The following is a 24274-nucleotide window of genomic DNA, read 5'->3' on the forward strand; positions in this document are numbered from 1 at the left end:
TGTTCTCTCCCTCTCAATCAGACCCATTATATATTAAGGGTCACTCAATCCCGGACTCCCTGGTCGTGACCAACACCAGGAAAAGGGCAGGGGTCCCACTATCTACTAGCGAGGCACCCCCAGATAAAGAGGGGAAGAAGCGGTATGCTCTACCAGAATCGCCAATAATAATACCCTATTGGCAAGCTACGCCGATGCTCAATGGGCTGAGCTCAGACAGGACATCGAAGAAGCTCCCGAACCCCTAAAGACTCGTTTACTGGCTACAGTTAACGAGGGCTCTCTGGTCAATCAAAGCATCGTCAAGAATACCCTCGATGCAGCAGAGACGGCTGGCCGCACTTTGGTACAAGGAATTTTACTGAAGCGTCACGTCTGGCTTCCCAATTCCGGATTTAAGGCGGAAACACAAGCGTCCCTTATTAATAAACCCATAGAGGAGTCCAACCTCTTTGGGAGAGCAGTGGATGACGCGCTGGAGAACGCGAAGAAAGATTTTGATACAATAAAGACCTTAGACCAAATTTCTAAACCCCCTAATAGGCGGGGATTTGGTAAACGCTTTTTTCGTGGACAACGCCAGCAACAAAACCAACAACAACAGTACTCTGCCAGCAACTACCAAATTAATAGCGGCCAGTACAATCAGAGGGGTCAACGTCGTGGCAAGGAAAGAGGCCGGGGTTCCACCCCCAGAGGCTCCCAAGACAACAACACCTCCAAGTGACGTGAAGATTCGCGTCCCCTCCCATGCAACGCCGGTCGGGGGCCGGTTAACATCCTTTCTTCCAGCATGGGAGGGAATAACATCAGACCGCTGGGTACTTTCCACCGTAGCCCGCGACTACTGTATGGAGTTCAACAGTTCCCCAACATACAGACCCCCGAGGGGACGCCGCATGACACCAGAACACCTCGCCATCCTTCTCCAAGAAGTGGACCAGCTGCTGGAAAAAGGAGCCATAGAGGTCGTGCCTCTATCTCAGGTAATGGAAGGTATCTATTCAGTGTACTTCCTTGTACCCAAAAAGGATCTAACCATGTGCCCTGTATTAGATCTGCGCCCAGCGAACAAGTTTGTCAAACCCCAAAAGTTTCGTATGGTGACCTTACAGGAAGTAATCCCACTGCTATCACAGGGAGATCACATGACAACACTGGACATGAAAAATGCATACTTTCATATTTTAATGTTGCCAGCGCACAGAAAATACCTCAGGTTCATGATAGAGGGCAAACACTACCAGTTCAGAGTGCTACCCTTAGGCATAGCATCTGCACCAAGGGTATTCACGAAAGTACTGGCAGTGGCAGCGGCCCACCTGCGCAGGTTATCCATCCCAGTATACCCTTACCTCGACGACTGGCTCAGAACAGGGGATTCTTACGAGACATGCTTCTCAAACACCCAAAAGACTGTAGACCTTTTGTTCCAACTGGGCTTCTCCATCAACGAGAAGAAGTCCAGCTTAGACCCCAGCCAAGTCAAACAATTCCTAGGGGCTCTAATTCGAGCAAAGAACGGCCTCGTCTTCCCCTCCAACGAGAGGGTCCAAAACATGCTGTTTCAGATCCCCCAATATGTGGCAGGTCGAGAGGTGACGGTGCGCAAAGCGATGCGATTGCTAGGTATGATGGCGGCGTGTATTTATTTGGTACCTCACGCGTGCCTGCGCATGCGCCCAATGCAAGAGTGGCTCAACAGCCATTGGTGTCAGGCCAGCGGACAATGGGACGATCTAGTGGTGGTCTCGCAAGCCTTGGTTCTCTCGCTACGGTGGTGGACAAAGGAAAACCTGATAATAGGGAAACCCTTTGCCACACCCGCGGTGGAGGCCACTCTAACCACGGACGCATCCCTCACAGTATGGGGGGGCTCACCTATCCCATCAAACTGCTCACGGAGTGTGGACTCCGAACGTAGCATCCAAGCACATAAACCTACTGGAGCTACTGGCGGTGTTCAAAGCACTAAAAGCCTTCCAGGAACACCTACAAGGGAAGACAGTGATGGTCCTTAACAGACAGCACCACATCCATGTGCTACAGCAACAAGCAAGGCGGAACCCACTCTCCAGGACTGTCCAAGCTGTCCCAGAATATATGGAAGTGGGCTCTCAAACACAACATGTTCCTACTGTCACAACACGTACCAGGGGAACTCAATCTGCTAGCAGACGAACTCAGCAGAGACTTCCCTCTGCCCGAAGAGTACGAATGGCAATTGCACGAAGACATCGTCTTAGACGTCTTCACGCAATGGGGATTCCCGGAAATAGACCTGTTTGCAACTCTGGAGAACTCACAATGCCAAAGTTACGCCTCCAGGTACCCCCAGAACCAATCCAAGGGGAACGGTCTGTCGATTCAATGGTCAGAGAAATTTGTTTACGCCTTTCCCCCGACTCCCCTTCTCAACAAGGTGGTGCACAAGATGCACCAGGAGCAGGTTACCATGATACTAGTGGCCCCAATGTGGGCCCGGCAGCCATGGTTCGCTCACTTGATGGAGATGTCCCTATCTCCCCCAGTGAAACTTCCCTGCCCGTACAACATGCTGTCACAGGACAAGGGCAGGACACTGCATCCATGCCCTCAGATCATGAACTTAGCAGCCTGGCTCCTGAGATCATGGAATTTGGACATCTACAACTCCCGCAGAGATGTATGGACATCCTCAGGGAAGCCAGAAAACCTAATACTCGCCACTGCTATTCTAGCAAGTGGAAAAGATTTGTCATCTGGTGTAGAGGTGAGAGCATTAACCCGGTTGACTGCTCTCCTACAAACATTGTTCTGTACTTGACACATTTACTGGATTCAGGTCTAGTGTTCAATTCCATTAAAGTCCACCTGGTGGCACTTTCTGCATACACCACTTCCCAACTTAGTGTCGTGGTGGAAGATACCAGTTATCAAGGCCTTCATGGAGGGGGTAAAGAGAATACACCCTCCGATAGCTAACCCAGCCCCCGGATGGGACTTAAATGTGGTACTTTCTAGACTCATGGGCCCTCCTTTTGAACCCATGCATAAGGCAACTCTTAAAGACCTCACTCTTAATACTGCTTTCCTAATAGCTATCACCTCCATTAGGAGAGTAAGTGAACTACAGGCTCTTTCTGTTCTAGACCCCTTCGTAACAGTTCACAAGGATAAGGTGGTTCTACGCACACACCCAAGGTTTGCACCAAAATTCATCTCGAAATTCCATGTAAACCAGTCAATAGAACTACCAACGTTCTTTCAAAACCCTTCCAGCTTGGGAGAAAAAAGTCTGCATACACTAGATATACGCAGAGCTGTCATGTTCTACATGGAAAGAACCAGACCACTGAGAAAGACTAATCAGTTCTTTGTCTCGTGGCAGCAGGAAGAGAAGGAGATGCAGTCTCAAAGTCCACTATATCTAGATGGATTGTTCAATGCATCACTCTCTGTAACACTCTTGCTAAGAGAGAACTACCCTTCAAGCCAAGAGCACATGCCACTCGAGGCACTGGGGCTTCCATAGCGTTCATTGCAAATGTTCCCCTTGAGTCCATCTGCAAAGCGTCTACCTGGAGTTCTGTGCACACCTTTACAAAACACTACTGTCTAGATGCACACTCTAGATCTGACTCCCAGGTGGGACAGGCAGTATTAAGACATCCTTTCTCTACTGTTCCTTCTCATAACCCACCGCCAACTCCGGGTACTGCTTGCTAGTCTATGCACAGCATGTGATTCTAAGCAGATTAACAAACATCAGAAGACAATGCATTACTTACCGTAAAAGCATTTCTGATGGTTGTATCTGCTTAGATTCACATGCGCCCACCCTTCCTCCCCGCTCGGATGGAAGGAACATAGACATCTTCTACATCTCTCTCTTTTCTGTACTCACTCACGTATAGAAGACTCCCTCAGGGCAGAAAAAATACAAACAGAGGGACCTCGACGCATGAGGGATTGTGGGTGCAACGCACGTCACTATAAGGGATAGTGTTACAGACACGCCTTGTCGACGTCCCCTTTTCGACTACGAAAAACAAAATGAAATACTCCGCAGTGACCACTGGATGTCGGACCTATGCACAGCATGTGAATCTAAGCAGATACAACATCAGAAATGCTTTTACGGTAAGTAATGCATTGTTATATATATATATTACAAAATTAACAAACAAGGGTATATATACAGAGTAAAAGAATGAGCGAGTGGGGAAAGTCTCCCACTCACTCGGGAGACAGATTAAAAAAAAACAGGATTTCAGCAAAAAGTGCTGGGAGTCTCACATGTGAAGGTGTTGTGGCATAGAAATTAACAATTTACCTAATAAGGGACAGTGGATGTCTTTTCTTTTTCAGGGAATCTTTTCTTCCAGGGGTATTTTTCGTTAGGGTTACACCCTTCTCTGTGCCAGTGGGGAATCCGTTTACTTGAGGCTAATGTATCCTCTGTAATTACTGTGATCTTTTGTCCTATTGTAGGTGCTGATCTTTGCTGAAAAGAAGGCAGATGTGGACGCTATACATGAGTATCTCCTATTGAAAGGTGTGGAGGCTGTGGCCATCCATGGAGGAAAAGGTGACTTTCCCACTAGTCTTTTTTTCATTTGTATTCATTACAATTTGAACCCACTGTTCTGTGAACCACTGCTCGGTTGCTGTTTATGCTGCACCACTGTGTGGGCATTGCTTTCTTCCCTTGTTTTCAACTGGCCATCATTCCAGGATGTTCCCTAGGTGAGGAAAAGTGTGTTTCTGACTGCCTTAACTTCAAGTGCAAAGTTTACTTGAAGTGACCCTTTTGGGGCAGAATTCAATTTTTGAGGGTTCTGCTGTCCCTTTTTTTACCAAGCATTTAAACATTACTTGTCCATCTCTGACCTTTGTATCTATTTTATGCATTTTTAACCAGGTTTTTATACTTTTGTTTCACATGTTTCTCCAGCATGGGGTCTGGCATGGATTCACATGCTCATGAATATTCCCTGTCAGGCTGGGAATCATCGGTAAAGAAATAATCAGTTTGTTTCATTTCTGAACTGTCTTTCTCCTAACAAGCAATCACTGAGCTGTGGGTCATACTGCCCCCAGCCAATGACTGCCCTCTACCTAAGCCCCTCCTCAGGCAGCTATCGTCAGATTTTTACCGCACGTTTGAGTGTTGGGAGTCCTCATGCTTAGCTCTCAAGCATTTACTGCGATTTCCGCTTTTTGGAAGAGTTTTACTCTATTTTTCTGTCAATCGAGCCTGTTTACTCCATCGATCATCCTTCCGATTAACGGGGACTCGTTTTTTGGATTCTTCAGTGCCCCTCAAGGGTGGATTTCGTCGAGTTACTTCGTAGAAGCTTCCAGAAGATTCTTCAGACCTACACCGCGTGGATCATGTCGGATGAGAAGGATTCCCTTTTCATTTTCAAGCTTTGCTCTGGCTGCGGTTTGCGGAATGTTTACATAGACGACAAACATTCCCAGTGCCTGTACCGCCTGTACCCAACGCATAAGGAGGGAGATTGTGCGTTCTGCCTTAAATAGCTGGAGGAGTGGCTGCAGGCCAAGGCCTCTGCACCAGGTGGTCCCCAGGGGCATGCCTCTCTGGATCCGGGAAAGCTGAGCGGGCTTCTAAGTCCTTTTGAGAGCGCCCCTGCCGCAGGGATCCAACAAAAGGCCAAGGACTGCAAGTCTGCTACCGTCCGGAGCCCCGTTGCAGTGGGCTCCTCGGCGGCCTGGGCGTGTTCCGCATCCCCAACTGCTTCGGTCTCCAGTCAACGCTCTGGATCTTCATCCAAGAGGAAGTCTGATATCCCGGGCAAGCTAAAGGTGGCCCCAGAGACGACCAAGGAGAAGACCAAACAGGGTATGGCGTCCGGCCTACCCTTGGCCTTAAAGGCTAAAGGGGACCGAGTCTCCAACCAGACCCCTAAGGAGAAGGCTAAGCATGACAAGGTGTCTGGGGCGACCCCGAAGGCCAAGCAGGACAAGGGGCCTGGCCTGACCGTGAAGGCCGAGGTGCATAAGACGAAGGCGGCACCTTCCATCGAGGTGGTGGTAGCGTCCCTTTTGAAGTCCGTGGGGGTGGACTCGCAGGGCGCCCTTCCGAAGGCAAGAGTGTCCCTCCCTCCCAGGAAGGAGGCTGCGTTCCAGCCCATTGAGAAGACCCCGGAGAAGAGGATGCCGATCATCTCCCTGAGACTGTCCCCTCTGGACATGAAGAAAGGGGAGGAGGGGAGGCGTTGAAGTCTTCCAGGGCAGGGATATCTCCTATGCTGAGGAGGAGGAACTAATCTACCTCCAGAATATACAGGAAGGCAGTGTCGACGAGTCGCGCCCTATGACGAGGGCGCCGATGACGATGAAGATACCATTGAGGAAGACGACGGAGGGCCTCTGGACGACGAGGGCCTTCGCTCTGCTCCTACACCCCAGCTTCCTATCCCTACGTTTCAACTGCCACCTATAGACATCTCAATGGACATACACTCAACTCTGCATACACTGGTATTCGAGATACAGAAGAGGATGCCAATAATGCCGTCGCCCGATCCCGCAGCGGCGCTGGTGCCGACTGCCCCACTGACAGGGGAACCGCCATCCAAGAAGAGGAAGAGGCACCCGCTACCTCTTTGCCACCCTTCGCTCATTCTCTGCCACCACACACAGGTGAGACGAGTTGGGCGACGGCAACGGTGGGTGGGGGACCTCCAGTCGCCTCCGCCAAGATCCTCTCTGCCAGACGAGATAGGACCGTTCCATGCAATGATCTGCAGAGCATCAGAGCTTTTCCAGCTCGCGCCGGAGGAGAAGGAAGGCTTCTTATACCAGCACCGCGAGGCGAAGAGGAAGACATCCTTTCAGTCCCGCTCTTGGATGACATTTGGGATGAAGGACTAGCGCTCATGAAGAACTCTTCTACAGCCCCAGCGAAGAGGGACCGCCTAGAGAAGAAGTACAGGGTGCCGGACTCTGCACCTACGTTCTTGCAGGCCCAACCGTCGCCGGACTTGGTGGTTTCTGCAGCGGCCAAGAAGAAGCCGTTGGGCTCTACGTCTTCGGCAGCAACCAACCCTCCTGACAAGGGGAAGAAATTGGATGCGATGGGAAGGCGAGTTATCTACTCTGCAGCGACGACCATCAAGGCCGCAAACGCCCTCGCTATCGTAGCGCGCTACGACCGGGCGCTGTGGTTCAAGCTCGCACCTCTGCTGGGCTTCCTCCCCGAAGATAAGAGGGCAGAGGCGTTGGAGATTATTCAAGAGGGTGAAGTGGCGTCGGACCACACCATCACAGTGGCCACGGACATCGCGGATGCGGGTTTCTGCCCGATGGGCAGTGGCGTTTGCCTTCGCCGCCATGGCTGGCTCAAGGCCACCAACTTTCGACAGGAGGTCCAGACAAGAGTTTTGGACGTGCCCTTTGAGAGAGACCATCTTTTTCGGGAAAACTGTGGATGAGTCAGGCCATCAAAGAGGACACAGGCGGCACATGCCCCGGGCACGCTACAGCAGCGGCGGCCATCCTCTCGGTCCTCAGGAAGCAAGTCTACCCATTCTTCAAGGGGTTTCAGCGGGGGCTTTTCTTCTTACCGCCAACCCTCCCATTCCTCGGGGTTTGTACGATCGGGCCGAAAAATGCCGTGTGGCATAGTGAGCGGGGTGTTGCGGGGGACACCCGCTAACATTTTTTTTAAATGGGGGCAGCAGTGGATTCCCCCGCAGTATGTAAGTGTGTTTGCATGAGAAAGGTGCAATCTTTTGATAGTTTGCACCTTTCTCATGCAAACTTTCCAGCCTGCGGCAAAATCAGTCGCGGTCGGATCACTTAGAATCATTTCTCGGCCCAAGAAACCAAAAGGGGCCGCTCCAAGGCCTTTTGGAGGAGAACGCTGTCGTTGTCAAGGCCCGCAGGGCGGCCCGCCGACCTCCAAACAAGAATGAACTGGCTGGGACGTCTGGCCCCCACCCGTGCACCCCGGTGCGAGGCCGGCTGGCAAACTTCGTCAGCGTGTGGATGACCATCTCCACCGACCGTTGGGTGCTGGACGCTCTCGTCCACGGACAAACACTCTGGAGTTCCAACAAAGGTGTCCCTAAATACCACCTGTGGCCCGGCAGGAAAACCACATCTCTCAGCTGCTGCTGGAGGTTCAGGCCATGGTAGAAAGGGGCAATAGAGCTAGTTCCAAAGCGGCTCCAGGGCTCCAGAGTTTATTCAAGGTACTTCCTTGTGCGAAAGAAGACAGGGGGCTGGAGGCCCATTCTCGATCTGTGACGACTTAACAAATACAAAATGTCCCAGATGTTACGAATGTTCACTCTTCAACGTGTGCTCAGACAGCTGGAAGAAGGAGACTTTCGGTCATCGTTAGATCTGGAGGATGCATACTTCCACATAGGACACTGCAAGCGCAGCCCTTCGTCGTTCAGGGGAAGCATTACCAATTCAAGGCCCTTCCTTTCGGGCGGAAGTCGACGCCCAGAGTCTTTTATATTTCTAGGATGGCCAGGGTCAGAGTGGATGATCAACTCTTTGTGGGATATGCTGGACGCTGATTGGGCCAGGCTGTTACCAAGAAGACCTTGTCCAGGTGGATTATCCTCACCATTGCTGAATGCTACCGATTGGCGGGTAAGGACCCTCCTGAGGGGTTGCGAGCTCATTCCATTAGGGGCGTGGCTACTTCCACAGCCCTACAATGGGGGGTTCCTATTAGGAATATTTGTTATGCAGCCACATGGGCTTCTCTCCACACCTTTGTAAACATTATTCCTTGGATTCCATCTATGGTCAAGATATGGCCTTTGGGAAGGCGATTCTTTATTCTGCCATCTGATTGGGTACTCTAAATTCTTTCCCCTCCTCCATTTTCTGGTACTGCTTTGGGAGTCTGTCAAAGATATGGAATATGTTGGAGGGCACAATCCATTCGAAGAACAAGTTACTTACCAACTCGTAACGTTCTTTCGATTGGATGTTCCCCAAACGTATTCCACATCGCCCTCCCAGCCTGCACCTCTGTAGAATTTCCTATGCGATTGCATCTTACGTTTCCGCAAGGCTATGTGCACTCAAGCAGGCATTGGATTGGTGCCACACGTTCTGGGGGAAAAAAAACCAAACTGAGGCTACGGGCGCCGTGTGTCCTATCTATAACATCCGTGATGTCGCCCTCGACGGAGGCCTTCGAAGGACATCGACCCGACGCCATCAACACAGGATGCCCTTTGCTGAAAAAGTTTCCGATATGCACAGCTGTGGACATAACATGTCAAAGATGTGGAATACGCTGGAGAAACATCCAATCGAAAGAACGTTACCAGTTGGTAAGTAACTTATTCTACTTTCATATTTCAATGTTGCCAACACATAAACTACCTAAGGTTCATGATAGAGGACACACACACTATCAGTTCAAGGTTCTTTCCTTCGGCATCGCCTCATCTCCAGGGGTGTTCACGAAGGTACTGGCGGTAGTAGATGCTCACCTGCGTAGGCAGTCCATTCCAGTATATTCCTACCTCGACGACTGGCTCATGACAGGTGATTTGTACGGAACATGCCAAACAAATACCCAGAAGACGGTACATCTCCTCTTCAGCCTCGGCTTCTCGATCAACGAGGAAAAAGTCCAGTCTAGACCTCAGCCAAGTAAAACAGTTTTTGGGAGCTCTAATTCGGACCACAGACAGCCTCGTCTTCCCCTCCGAAAAGGTTCAAAACATGCTTTTCCAGATCCCTCACTATATAGCCAGTCACGAGGGGACTGTATGCAAAGCCATGCGACTATTAGGAATGATGGCTTCCTGCATTTACTTAGTTTATACGCTTGCTTGCACATTCGCCCTGTGCAAGAGTGGCTCTCGAGCAAATGGTGTCAGGCCAGCAGAAAGTGGGACGATCTAGTGGTTGTCTCGGCAGCCCTCGTTCACTATCTGCAGTGGTGGTCAAGGGAAAATCTTCTGTAGGGAAAGACCTTCACCACCCCCACAGCAGAAGGCGTTCTTACCAAAGACACATCCCTGACCGGGTGGGGAGCTAACCTCCTTCATCAGACGGCGCACAGTGTTTGGTCCCCAGCGGTATTATCCAATCACATAAATCTATTGGAATTGCTGGCAGTGTTCAAGGCCCTGAAGGCTTTTCAAACACACCTCCAGGGGAAGACGTTTCTAGTCCTGACGGACAGTACTACAGCCATGAATTATCTGAACAAACAGGGGGGCACTCACTCTCTAGGGCTGTCCAAACTGTCACAGAACATATGGAAATGGACTCTCAAACAGATATTCCTCCTGTCACAACACGTTCCAGGGGAACTTAATCTTCTGGCAGATGTACTGAGCAGAGACTCCCCCCCCCCTTGCCGTAGAGTACGAATGGCAACTACACAAGGATATTGTACTCAACGTCTTCGCAAACTGGGCCTTCCCAGAGATAGACTTGTTTGCAACTCTGGAGAACGCATAATACCCAGATTACACCTCCAGGTACCCTTAGTACCACTCCAAGGGGAACAGTCTCTGGATAACATGGTCAGGGAAATGTGTCTATGCTCCCCCCCCCCCCCCCCGATTGCCCTACTCAACAGACTAGTGCACAAGATCTCATGACAATGTCAGTCTTTTATACGCCGACTGAGCAGGTGACTGCAGCACTGACATCTTCCTGCTGGTGAGCGCCACAGAGGCACTTTAATTTTGTTTGTTTGCTTAAATTTAAAATACTTGTTTTTGCCACGGGTGCCCCTCGCCCGTGTGCAGCCCATTTACCAGCTCCCCTTCTGTTTCCTTCTCTCCCTCTCTTCCCCCCTCCATCCCGCCTGCCTCCCATCCCGCCCACCCCCTCCTGATTCGCTTCTCCCTCATTATCCTTGACCTCCCCTGGTCAGCCCCTGCCCGGCAACCCCGCGGCTAAGGGCCCCTAGGCAAAGGGCAGCTCCTACTTGGTGGCTCCCTGTGTCTGCAGGTGTCTGCAGGGGACGCCTGCTGCCAGACACCTTCCTCCTGACTGCCCTGTACCTACAGACGGGTTTCCACCAGATGTTTAAAATTGGACTGTATCGGTACCGTTCTACAATGTGCACTGTGTAATTTAGGCCTTCCTCCCTCTATTCAGGATTCTCAAATTTAGGTGTGTTTTTCTCCTGTTATAATATGCACTGGCTCAGTATTTAAAACTGCATTGTTAAAGCTAGGCCTTTTTCCCTCTACTCAGGATTCTCAACTCTCGTGTCTTTAAAATGTGCATTCTGCAAGCTCCTTTAATCCCCGATTGTCGTCATCCTGTCCTATCGCGCAACTTGCTTGCCTCTCGCTGTCTTGCCTGCCTACTCTAGTGTCCCTCTCTAGTACCTCCCCCTCTCCCTATCTACTCTATGGTGCTCTCTGTCTCTCCTATCTTCTATAACTGCTTATCTATTGACTATCCTGCTCTCCCCACTAAATCTGGTAGGAAGAAGTTTAAAAAGGACATCCTGGTTTCCATCCCAGGCCTCCCTATCGCTGACACCTACACCAGAGCCTCCTCTAAGGAAACTCTCACCGACATCCTCTTTGACTTTCCTTCGCCAGACCTATGGACCCTTCATATGGTCTCTGTGCTCTCTCCTTTCTCCTCTTCTCCCATTAATGGTGGCACCCGCTGGGGCACCTTCCTGTCCTCCTTCCATTCCTCTAAGATCATCATTAATGTTTACTCGAATGGGACCGTCTTGGTCCAAGGCCCTCAGGCCAACCTTCACCTCTCTGATAGATGCTTCCCGCGCCTCATCAATTTCCTTTCTTCTCCTGCTCTCCCCTCTCTGCGGCGACCTTGCCTCCCCCTTCTGCCTCCTCCTTGGCTACCTTGCCTTCTCCTTCCCTCTCGGGCTCCCACCTCCGAAGGGCGTACCTCTGACCTGTACCCCTGACCTTCACCCCTCCCCGGAAGTCCTTCAAGGATGGCAACCTTCTCCATATTGCCACTCTAATCTCTTGCTCTGCTGTCAAACACGTCTCTGATATCTGCCGCCTTCTGGAAGAACATGACCTCTATGTCCTCGGTCTCACCGAGACATGGTTCACGGCCAGCTCTGTCACTAGCTTTGACACGCTCCTACCTGACAGCTACAAGATCCTCTCCGCGCCCAGGTCCAACCGCTCTGGAGGGAGTGTAGCCCTGATCTTCCCTGAGTGGATTCCTGCCTCTGTCACTCCTACTCAGTCCTACTCCTCTTTTGAATGCCTCGTCTGCAGGCTCGCTCTCTCCCCTAGCCGTTCCCTTAGTGTGGCTACTATCTGTCGGCCACCTGGTCAAATCTCCTCCTTCCTTTCTGAGTGGGCGGACCTCTCCTCCTCACTCCTGGCCTTAACTACTCAACTACTCCTTCTTGGAGACTGAAACATCCACCAGGATGCCTCCTGTCCTCCCTCTGGACTCTTTCGCGACCTCTCCGACTCTCTCTCACTATTCTCCCCTCTGGCCCAACTCACTCTGCAGGGCACACTCTGAATGTTCTGATCTCCTCAGACCTTCCCCTCTCTGTCCCTCTCTCCCTCCTCTCTCCTGGAGTGATCACTTTCTCCTCTCCTCCCACCTCACCCTCCCTACCTCTCAGGCCAAGCCACCTCAATCACTGCCACCCACCTTCTCGGTCATCCGACCCATGAAGCGCGTGTCAGTTGAGGCTTTCGCCCCCACTTTGTCTCCCCCTTTAGCTGACTCTCACCCTGACACAGCCCTCTCCACACTCCACTCTGCTATATCTGATACTCTTGATATCCTTGCCCCTGTCATGAGCATCCACCTGAAGCCCAAAGCCAAGGGCAACTCCTTGTACGACTCAGACCTAGTCACCCTAAAAGGCAAGTGCAGGGTGGCCGAGACGAAATGGCTTGCTTCATGTACACCCTCTGACAAACTGGCCTGCCACCTGCTCCAAAGGCAATACCGGCTCTCTGGCCTAACCAAGAAGAGAGCTCATATCCAAGCCCGCGTCTCTGCGGCATCTAACAACGCGGCTGAACTTCTTAAAATCTGCAAGGAACTGGCCAATCCTGCCGCAGTCTCTACCTCTCCTGTCCCTTCCCAGGCCCTCTGCACGGCACTGGCTTCTCACTTCATCTCTAAAACTCAGGACATCCTGTCCTCGCTCTCCTCCTATTTCCCCCCCTCCACTCCCTGCTCTTCCTCTGGCCCTTCTGCAGCCACCTCTCCTCCCTCCTTCTCTGTCTTTCCCCTGTTATCCGCAGACGAGGTTTCTAGACAAGTCTAATCTATGAAAGTCTTGTTGAAAGAGGTTCAACCCCGTTCCTCCAACTATCAAGGACACATCGACTCCCTGGCTCCTACCCTGGCTGATTTCTGTAATCACTCCTTCACCACTGGAGTCTTCCCATCCCCCTGAAGCACTCCCCTGTGCACCCTCTTCTTAAGAAACCCTCTGCCGACCCCTCATGCCCGGCAAACTATCAGCCAATCTCCATCACTCCCTTCCTGGGCAAGCTCCTGGAGCAACTGCCCATCTCCCAGCTTAATCCCAAATCTGAATCTGTTGGTTGTCTTCATGACCATCAGTCTGGCTTCAGAGCAGCCAGAAGCACGGAAACTGCTCTCCTGAACATCTGTGAAGATCTGCTCTCCAACCTTGACGCTAACACCCCCTGCGTCCTCATCCTGCCGATCCATCTTCTACCTTTGACACTGTCAACCATGCCATCCTGCTCAGCTGTCTCCGTGATAACCTGGGTATCACTGGTCAGGCTCTGGCATGGCTGACTTCTTTCCTCTCTGACCGACCCTCCCAGGTCTAACTTGGGTCCTTCCTCTCTGCTATCTTTTTCTCCACTTGTGGTGTCCCCCAGGGGTCTAACCTCTCTCCCTGGCTGTTCAACCAATACCTGGCACTCCTTGCCCATCGCATCGCCGCTCTCTGCCCCAACTTTCAGTGCTATGCGGATGGCACCGAGCTCATTTTCAGGATACGCTCGGCCTCCTCTTCTCCTTCCCTGATATTGATATTAATATTTTATTTCTATTGCGCTCGTACACAAGTGTTTCCCTCATCTCTGACTGTCTGCTATCCAGGAGTGGTGTGCCGCCAATGACCTCTGCCTTAATTCCAGTAAGACTGAGATTCTCCTCATCGGCACACCCGCTCCCTCCTTTCCTGTAGCGCTCAGGCTGGCCTCTCTTGGCCCTCTTCCTGCTCCCACCTGCAAGGCTAAAAACCTCAGTCATCTTCAACTCCACACTCTCCTTCTCCCCTCACATCTCTGACGTCTCTACGAAGTCACACTACCAGCTGCACCTCCTCAGATGTATTCTTCCTTTCCTCTCCTTCTCGCTGAAGCTCACTTTCTCCAGAGCTCTGGTTCTCTCTAGGCCGGACTATTGCAACAGCCTCTTTCTAAATCTGCCTGCTTCTACTATCCGCCCTCTGCAACTTATCCAGAACAGGACTGTGAGACTTGTCCTTGGCCTGAAGCCCAGGGATCGTATCTCTCCAGGACTGAAATCTCTGCACTGGCTCCCAGTGGCTGCGAGGATTAAGTTCAAAACCCTCTGCATTATCCAAAAGGCCTTCTGGGGCCTGGGGCCTCAATACCTTCAACTCTCTCTCCCTAAATATCTTCCTTCTCAAGCTTTCTGCTCATTCGCCTCCAACTCCCTCAGAGTCAGTCGCTTCTCTAAGCAACGAGTTGGTGGTAGATCTTTGTTCGGCTGGGGCCTCCCTCTGGAATAGCTTCCCTGCCTCACTTAAACTAGAGGAGAACCATTTCCGGTTCCGGAAGCACCTCAAAACCTTTCGCTTTACTTCTGCTTTCTCTCCTCCTCTCCTCTGCTGACCTCCTGGGTGTTACTGGAACTGTACCAGCTACCTGGACACCCTCTGATCTCGGACCCAGGTCCCTCCCCTGCCAGCGTCACACACCTGCACTGCCCACCTGGCAACCCTTGCACTTAGGGACTGTTTCTGTATCTCTACAGTCCCCCTACCAGCTTTTGACACCTGATGTCTGCACTTACCCATGCACTTGCCACATGATGGCCGTTACTTACTTATTGTTTGATCTATTCCCATGTACTGCACTGTCCCTGCCCCCTTCCCTCGCACTTGTGCGATCTGAATGACACCTGGCCTAGTAGGATTGTCTGTCCTCCCTTTGTTCCCCTCCCTTGCCTCGTGGCACCTTGAAACACTTGTGCATAGGCGCATTATAAATACCATATCATACCATATCCCCCCCCAACCCCACTAAACTGCCATGCCCATACAACATGCTATCTCAAGACATGGGAGAGACACTACATCCTTGCCTTCAAACTCTCAAATTAGCAGCCTGGCTCCTGAGGTCATATAGTTCGGGCACCTTGAACTCCCTCAAAGATGTATGGACATACTCAGGGAAGCACGGAAACCAAACACCAGACAATGCTACTCCAGTAAATGTAAGCGCTTTATCTGGTGTAATAACAGGGGTATCAATACCATTGATTCTACACTAAAACATATTGTCCTGTACCTAACTTACCTGCTAGATTCAGGCCTGGTTTTCAATTCTCTAAAGGTCCACCTAGCGGTGCTTTCAGCGTAACTCACGTCCCAAAGCAAGGTTTTGTGGTGGAAAAGTCCAGTAATTAAATCGTTTATGGAAGGGATATAGAGGATCCAACCCCCCCATCTCTAACCCAGCTCCCGGATAGGACCTGAATGTTGTACTTAGCAGGTTAATGGCGCCTCGCTTTGAACCAATGCACAAAGTTAGCCTGAAAGCACTCACATACAAGACCGCCTTCCTTTCAGTTCCAAGACCCTTTTGTCATGATTCACAAAGACAAAGTGGTCCTGCGCACTCATCCAAGATTTGCGCCTATATTTATTTCAAAGTTCCATGTAAACCAGGCCATAGAACTACCCACCTTTTTTCCAGAACCCCACTAACGTGGCAGAAAGAAGCTTCCACACACTAGATGTGAGGAGAGCAGTTATCTATTATCTAGACAAAACGTCTAAGTCACTAAGGAAAACAAACCAGTTTTTCGTTTCAGTGGCAGCTGGTAGAGAAGGGGACCCTGTCTCTAAATCAGCGATATCAAAATGGATTGTGAACTGCTTCACACTGTGCTAAGAGAAACCTGCCCTTCACGCCTAGAGCACACTTTACGCTGGGCACAGGGGCTACCATAGCATTCATTGCAAATGTTCCTCTTGAGACATTTGTAAAGCGGCAACCTGGAGTTCTGTACACACCGTTACACAACACTATTGCCTAGAAACACACTCTAGGTCTGATTCTCAGGTGGGACAAGCGGTGTTAATACATCTCTTTGCCACTGTTTCTTCTCACATCCCACCCCCATCTCTGGGTACTGCTCTCTAGTCTATGCACAGCATGTGACTGTAAGCAGATTAACAAGCATCTGAAGACATGCATTACCGTAATAGCATTTCTGATGATTGTATCTGCTTAGATTCACATGCGCCAACCCTTCCACCCCTCATGGAGTAGAAGGAACATCGACATCTTACACCTTCTACTCCCTTACGCTGACTATAAGGCTCCTTCACAGCAGAAAACCACAATCCGAGGGACCTCAACACGTGAGGGATTTTGGGTACACTACACGTCACGTTCGGGATAGTGTTAAAGTCACCCCCATGTCAACGTTCACTTTCGATCTGCGAAAGAAAGATGCAATACTCTGCGATTACCACTAGATGTCGGACTATATGGACAGCATGTGAATCTAGGCTGATGCAATCATCAGAAATGCTATTACGGTGAGTAATGCATGTCATATATATTTATTCACGTCGCTCACATACAGGTGGAACAGTCCTCACACCTCTTATTTTGCCGAAATGACTTGAAGGATGGGCTTAGGAAGAGCTAATATTGTTAAATTGCTTATTGTTAAACCACATATTGCTGAAACTTTTCCTGTTTTGTTCAGACCAAAGGGAGCGCACCAAGGCCATTGAGGCATTTAAAGAAGGAAAGAAGGATGTATTGGTGGCCACGGATGTCGCTTCAAAAGGACTTGATTTTCCTGCTATCCAGCATGTGGTCAACTATGATATGCCAGAGGAGATTGAGAACTATGGTAAGGAAAGCAACACTGCTCCTCCCCACAGTTTATTGGCAACCGTGCTATGAGCACACTTTGCTCATGCCCCCTCCACCCCCCATATCAATAACTGCAAGAGCATGCTCAGGATATCGCCCTTACCCCCTCAACCCCCACACCCTCCACTGCAGAAAAACAGAAATCTGGTAGTTATTTACTTCCTGTGATTAATGATTTCAGACAAAAAAACTTGGTGAGAGAACTGTAGTCTGCACCAAAATGGGAACTTTGCTCTCCTGGGAAAAGGTACACTTTTCACCACCATCATAGATGCATCAGAGGTGAACTCCTACCTATAACACACAGAGAAAGGGAGTGTTCTCCTAACCAACTATTGGTGATAGAAGTGATAGCCACAGCTTGTTTGTGAAATCCTCCCGTTGGCTGCTCTCATTGCCTTCACCAAAGCAGTGAGGAATGAACAGCAGGAAGAAGCAAATTCGTTTTTTGTGTCTGTTCCTCAACCCTCCATTTTAGTTTCTTGTAATACTTATTTGAAATAGTTTGGGATGTTGAAATAAATACTGTCGACCCCCAGTGGTTTACAATGGAGTTAGTAAAATGTATATATAAAATATAGCCTGGCCTCCATACTGAGTAAATTATGAAAAGTATGAAGGTAAAAGCAAGAATCTTGCAGGTTGGAAGCATTTTCTTTTGTTTTATGTTTAAAAACAAAAGATTAGCCCAGATTTAAAGGATATCACTGGTTTCTGATCCTATTTTTGTGAATTAAATCTAAGATGTAAATAATATGGCTGGAAGAGATGTAAAGTATAAAGTGTTCTTTCACAACTCCAAATGCATCCAATGTCTTTTTTCGTGTTATCTACCCAGTGTATTTGTTTTAGTATATGAACGTGTACTATTTTTCATACTTAGTGACCAATAACTACATTCCCAATTGTATTTATTCATAATTTTCCCCCCATATTTTGCGCTGAGTAATAATATAGGTAATAACGTAGGTAGATATTCTAACATCAACATTTTGATGGAGTACCTCTGTTTCTCTCTCTTCTGCACAGTTCACAGAATTGGCCGTACTGGACGATCGGGAAACACTGGGATAGCTACTACCTTCATTAACAAGGCTTGTGGTGAGGACAAAGCTAGATTGGGGCCATGAAGGTTGAGGGGCAGTCAGTCGTATTAGGATATTTAGCAGTTTTGGACCTGTATTGGGCACTTTTGGTTTACTGTGGGATTCTAGCACGTCTGAATCTGTGAGTGTTGTAAGGGCGTGTGGCATAATAACTGTGTATGAGCGAGGGGTGATTGTGTCTGTCACAAAAAGCTATCTTAGTGGGGCACTTCTGGGTCTGTCAGTGCATCATCCAGATTCTAACTCATCTTGTCTGCGTTTGTATTAGGATGACAGTGGGCGTCTGGAATATATGTCTTTGCTATTGGGCAGACTGCATTGTTCTGGCAGATCTGGTTCTATGCGGCAGGGGTTGCTTATGAAAGTCTGGCATACCTGGATCTGTGGAAGCTTCTGGGAGAGTTTATAGATGTCTGGTGCTTATAGATTTGTGGGGGCAGCAGGATTACGTGGATAATCTGCACTACTTGATTAAATGGGATCGGTTGGTGTGAGGTGCCTGAGACAACTGTATGGTGAGGACGGGCCATGTGAGGGCGGTTTTTCCTGAGTTCTGTGCTTTGTAGAGTGGTGTTCAGTGAGCTAAGGTGAGCGTTGTAAATGTGTCATTGTGAAACATGCGATAGCCCTTTAATGAGCTCTTTTTGTTTTAGATGAGTCTGTCTTAATGGATTTGAAGGCTCTGCTGCTTGAGGCCAAGCAGAAGGTTCCCCCAGTCCTCCAGGTGCTGAACCCTGGAGACGAATCAATGTTGGACATTGGAGGTAGGAGCTCATACCAGCTGATCTATACAAGCGCTTCATTCTGTGGGTGCAATCAAAGGGGCTGCGGACCAAATCACTGGTGCTACAAACAGGTCTGTGTACTTTGTCAGTGGCACCACATACCATCTGTATACAATTTCTTTTGCCCCCACTTCAACAAAGATAGTTATGATGCTAAATGGTATCACGGGTACCACCAACCATTTTGCAAAGCCGTGTGCAATGTTTGCTTCACTGTGAATGGTTTTACAGACATCTGGGTGAATTCATATGTGCAGCAACTATGGTTGCTGATTTTCATGTTTGGTTTGTTAACGCGTGCAGTTACTGGTGCACTCAAGGGCGTGACTTGTAGTTCCTCCTAATCTTTAATGTTAGCTTGCTCTGGAAGAGCGTCATTAGCGAGCATTAGTAGAACTGGGACTCAAGGGAGAGAAATGGTGTTGATCTTCCAAATAGCTATCAAGATTCCCTGTTTGTTATGAATTTTCTGTACTGTGCTGGTCACTGCCATAATGGTATAATAGCACCAGGGCTTGTCTGAGAAATGGCTTTTGTTATAGTGAAAATTCACTGTCATAAGAACAACGATCAGCACTTCCAAGATGAGCTTTCCCCACTCTGTTTGCAGTGCTTTCCCTGCACCTGTTTTAAGTGTTTTCCCTTATGTTACTTTAACTCTAGCAATCCATGTCTCTACCTGATGGATGTGCATCCTTCAGGAAGCCTCTGGTTAACTGTATATTTACATGCTCCGTACAGCTTTAAGGAGGTTTTGCACCCTTGCGTCAGTCTCAAGTGTCTAAGTGGTAAAGGGCTTTGTGAGGAGTTACGTGGTTTGGTGTAGATGGTTGTTGGTGTAAGATGGGGAGAGTGTAATAGTTTGAGTTGTCTGAGCAACATCTGTTCATCTTCCAGGTGAGCGAGGCTGTGCCTTCTGTGGTGGTCTGGGCCATCGGATCACGGATTGTCCTAAACTGGAGGCCATGCAGACCAAGCAAGTCACCAACATTGGACGAAAGGATTACTTGGCTCACAGCTCCATGGACTTCTAAGGCCACATGATGCATTGGCATCACCTAACGCACAGTTCCATGTACATTTAAGAAGACTTTTTGTTCAAGAATTAAAGAGAACAAAGACTTCTAAGAACACCTTATGTTTTAAAGACTACGGGACATGTTGTTCCATTGACCATAAAAAGTTTTCTTATCAAGGTGAATGAATGTTGTCTTTTATTATTATTATTTTTAGGGTATTTATTGAATGCAGACCTATCTTTGGGAATCAACAGAGCGCTTCACGATCATTCATAGGGGAAAGAACAAGGTTAGGTAGCAGAGAATCTAGGGAGTGGGGATCGAACAGCCGGGGGGAGGGAGGGCAATTGTCAGCAATTAATCTACCATAACCAGGGGAGGAAACGGCGGGGCATCAGATCACCCAGTCTCAGGTAGGGTAGGGAGTGGACGGTGTATGGACGTAGGTGTTGGGAAGGAGCCTTTCCTTGAAGATGAAGGTCTTGATCCTCCCATTAAGCCTAAATTGTCTTACTTAAGCTGAGAGTGCTATACATGCCTGGGCCTTTTTTATTTTTAGTTGCATGTGGACATATGCAGGTTATTGAGGACGTTGTTTTCATTTATTCTTAATTTTCAGTCACAGTATTGATTTATCTGGGTTCAGCAAGAGTGCTAGTAGTATTTTGGAGCAAAATGCATAGGGGCATAGGGGCACAGTGGTTCTGCACAGTTTTGTCGAAGCGTTTCATTTTAATATTGGGTAGTGAGAAATCCTCTTGTATATGGTGATTGTGCCTTTTCATTTTGAAAAGATGGCGCTTCTGAAGGATCGATTGTTTAGTTTCAATTGTACTGGGATGTTCATTTGTAAGGAAAATTAGGCTGTAAAGCATTGTGATTTGTTATTGCCCTTATTGTGCATTTACTTCAGGAGACGAGCCTAACTGAAGCAAATTATCACATTAATGGTAATGTCTGTTAACTCGGTAAAAAGGCACTTGAATAAATGATTCCTAGAAGAACTGCTTCTGAGTGAATTAACAGAGATAGGTCAGAATCACACTGACATTTGCATTAATGTATTCAACAGTACCCTACATGTTTGCAAGCAATCCACAGTAGATGTTGCTTTATCGATCAGTGTTATCATTGCTTTCATCCGGTATGTTTGGAAAGTTTCACAATAAACCCAAGTTAAACGAAACAATACAATGACTTTCTGATTACCCAATCTAGGGATTGCAAAGAGGACCTGTAGCTAGTTACCCAGTGTCGGCTATTTTGAATCTTTTGTGAGAAGACATGGGAGTAAAAAAGTAATGTGATTTAGATAGCAAAAAGGTTATAACTTTCTGAACTGTATTAAGGGAAAATAAGCAGTAGGAAAAGTATATGATCATTATAAATATGGGTAAATTGGCAATGTTTATGCTTATGGATTTATAATGCACCGACCGGCAGATCTTTTTATGAGCCAAATTGATCTATGGGCCCCTGTGTTGACCTTGGCCTTTAATGCCTGCATGAGTTCGGGGCACTACCCACCATCCTGGAAGATGGCGACCATCTTCCCTATCTTCAAAAAGGGTGTCCTAACCAAGCCCTCTTCCTATCGCCCCATCTCTCTTCTGGATACTGTAATCAAGATATCCGGCCGGGTACTGGTGGGCCATATAGAGAGTTGGCTCACAGAGGCTAAGATTCTGACCGACATCCAATTTGGTTTATGTCCTGGTTTGGGTACAATGGAGCCGGTATTGAACTTGTACCTCTTGGTATCAAACTTTGTGTTGTGTAAGGGCGAGGTAGTTTACCTTGCGTTCATGGACTTGAGCACCGCCTTCGACAAAGTTGATCGCACAAAGCTATGGGCCGTGCTTCAGTCCATGTGGTTCCCTGGGGATATTCTGCCAGTGTTGCAGGAGATCCACTCAGATAATAGAGCAAACGTCCATTTTGGACCTGGGGGCAGGTGCACAGAGTGATTCAACATTGAATTGGGTGTTCGCCAGAGGTGCGGTCTTTCCCCTATCCTTTTTACTTTATATATCAACGGGCTGTTGCCGGCTTTGCTGAACACTGATGTGGACTTTCTGAAATTCCCGGTCCTAGCGTATGCCGATGATCTGGTGCTCATAGCCAGAACCACTAAGGCTTTACAGGCTCTGGTTTATGCTTATGCCTCCGTCATGACCTGCCTGAGCCTTAAAATAAACTGCCAAATCAGAAATGATGGTCTGTAGTGGAGGGTACGAAGTTCTTTTATCGCAAGTCTTTCTCTAACGCCTGCTGTTTCAACATGGAAAGAATTACAACAATGTTTTTTTTTTTGGGTGGGTGGGAAAGAACAGATAACGGGTTGGGGGGGTCGGGAATTGTTAAAAAGGGATAGGTGAGGGGAGGGATTTGGGGGGTGGAACCCCCAATAAAAAAAGAAAACATTTGATTATTTTTTGTTATTCTTCCCATGTTGAAACAGCAGGCGTTGGAAAGCGTGTCGATGAAAGAACATGTAACCGTAGTGGAGGTAGGAAGCTAATCAAGATGCGCCCCATAATTTGCAACAGTGAAGTCATCCCTAGGGTGGCCGAGTACGAATATTTGGGGGTCAGATTTTCAGAGACTTGGCACATGTAAAATAACAGTATGTGAAGATGTGCCAGTGCTTGGGTGGCCTATCCCGTTTCTCTGCAAAATGTAGGGGCCAGCATATGCAATCAGCCCTCAAGGTTTACGACATGCAAATGAAAGCGGCCACGCAATATGGAGCGGCCCTATGGGGGCTATTGCAAGCCTGGTGACGTGCAGGCCAGGGAAAACCCGATTTTAAAAAAAGCTTCTGGGACTCTCTGGCTCTTCTTCCTGTGCATCGGTTCAGAGAACTGGGCATGGCCTTCTGGAAGGATGACAGGGCAGTTGCCCTGAGTATTTTATGGATGAGAATATGGGAAACAAAAATGCCACGTTATGTTTTTTCATTATAAAAGCTTTGCTGAATTGGGACTTGTGGATCAAAATACCTTGGCTGAGGTCTGTAAAGGAGTTTATGTGTCAGTCTAACGTCCAGGTTGCGTTACTTCCCACAACAGTTTTACCATAGAAGTTGTGACCTGGGTAAATGTGGCTAAACGTATGAACGTAGAACGGGTGTCACAGGTGGACAGTTTTTACCAGATCTTAATTGGGACGCTAAACTTGCATCCATACCTTGCTTGGGCCAGGAACAAACACCAAAGCTGGATCATTGCCAGGGTACGTTTCAATTGCGTACGGCTGAGCAGTAACACTGTGAAATGGGTGGGCTATGCAGATCATCCAAGTTGCCCTGTGTGTGGCACACCGAACGAAAATCGCAGCCGTTTTATATTGTTTTGTCCGGGTTATGTGAAAACAAGAAAACGTACTATCCTGCTAGTTTTAAAACCTACAGACTTGCGCTAGTATAGGCCGGCCATAATCTTTCTATGAATGGCAGAAACTGAATTGACGGCATGGGCTCTGTTGTCTTATCTGAAGGCTGCCATGTTTCAAAGAATGGGTTTTTTATGAGGTCAAAAAGCTGCATTTTAAGATTTTGTTAAATGTTGTTCTTATGGTCTTTTCTTGATGGAATTATTTTAAATATTATGTCGATTGATTCACTTACTATGCACTAATGGTTATGTTTTTATCTCGGATATGTTCTATATGTGTTTTATGGATATTTGAATGAACATTTACTACTATAACGCGCCTAAGCCAGGAAGCATTCAAGTGCACAAAAAGACAACAAAACGACAAGACAGTCATTTCCAAACATAAAAAGCCCTAGTAAAGGGAGGAGCAGAGGATGCTTCGAACACTAAATATTTCTGGAAAAACAAGATTTTCTATTATTATACCTTGGAGGGAAGTCTATAGGAGTAGACCTGAAACCGATTGAGCCAGGGTCTTCTTTTGCACTTGAAATTCTCTCTCCCTCCACATTCCTTAGAAAGCACCTGGGTTTGGGGGAGAAGGGGCAGTTTCGAGACCAATATTTTTTCTTACATTCTATTGGTTATCTCTCATATTCTTGTCCATTGCCAACCCGAAGCATGGCTAAGAATGAAACACTTCAGGATACCAGAACATATATATTTTTTAATGTTGTGTTCACAAGGAGGAAATCATGCCACGTGGTGTCTCTAGGCAGGGATCCTATTTGCCTTCCAGATATTATGCCAGAGGAACAAATAATGTGCCTTAACAGTATAGTGGTTTAATACACCTGTTATGAAAACCTATGCGTAACCTGCAAATTACCT

At 48.2% G+C, this 24274-nt stretch overlaps 1 protein-coding gene across 3 annotated transcripts in view; it reads left to right on the forward strand.

The window, feature by feature from the left end:
* The window catches only part of DDX41 (DEAD-box helicase 41), a 503186-nt gene extending 482998 nt beyond the window's left edge, over positions 1–20188 (forward strand). For all 3 annotated transcript variants that reach the window (XM_069651511.1, XM_069651513.1, XM_069651512.1), the window contains 5 exons: positions 4474–4570; positions 16924–17073; positions 18126–18197; positions 18856–18966; positions 19885–20188. In XM_069651511.1, coding sequence (XP_069507612.1) covers positions 4474–4570; positions 16924–17073; positions 18126–18197; positions 18856–18966; positions 19885–20021 — 567 coding nt within the window. In that variant the 3' untranslated portion in view covers positions 20022–20188. The remainder of the gene's footprint in view (positions 1–4473; positions 4571–16923; positions 17074–18125; positions 18198–18855; positions 18967–19884) is intronic.
* The last annotated feature ends 4086 nt before the right edge of the window (positions 20189–24274 follow it).

The sequence above is a fragment of the Ambystoma mexicanum genome, chromosome 3p (assembly GCF_040938575.1).
Source record: "Ambystoma mexicanum isolate Mex_15411 chromosome 3p, UKY_AmexF1_1, whole genome shotgun sequence".
Taxonomy (NCBI): Eukaryota; Metazoa; Chordata; class Amphibia; order Caudata; family Ambystomatidae; genus Ambystoma; species Ambystoma mexicanum.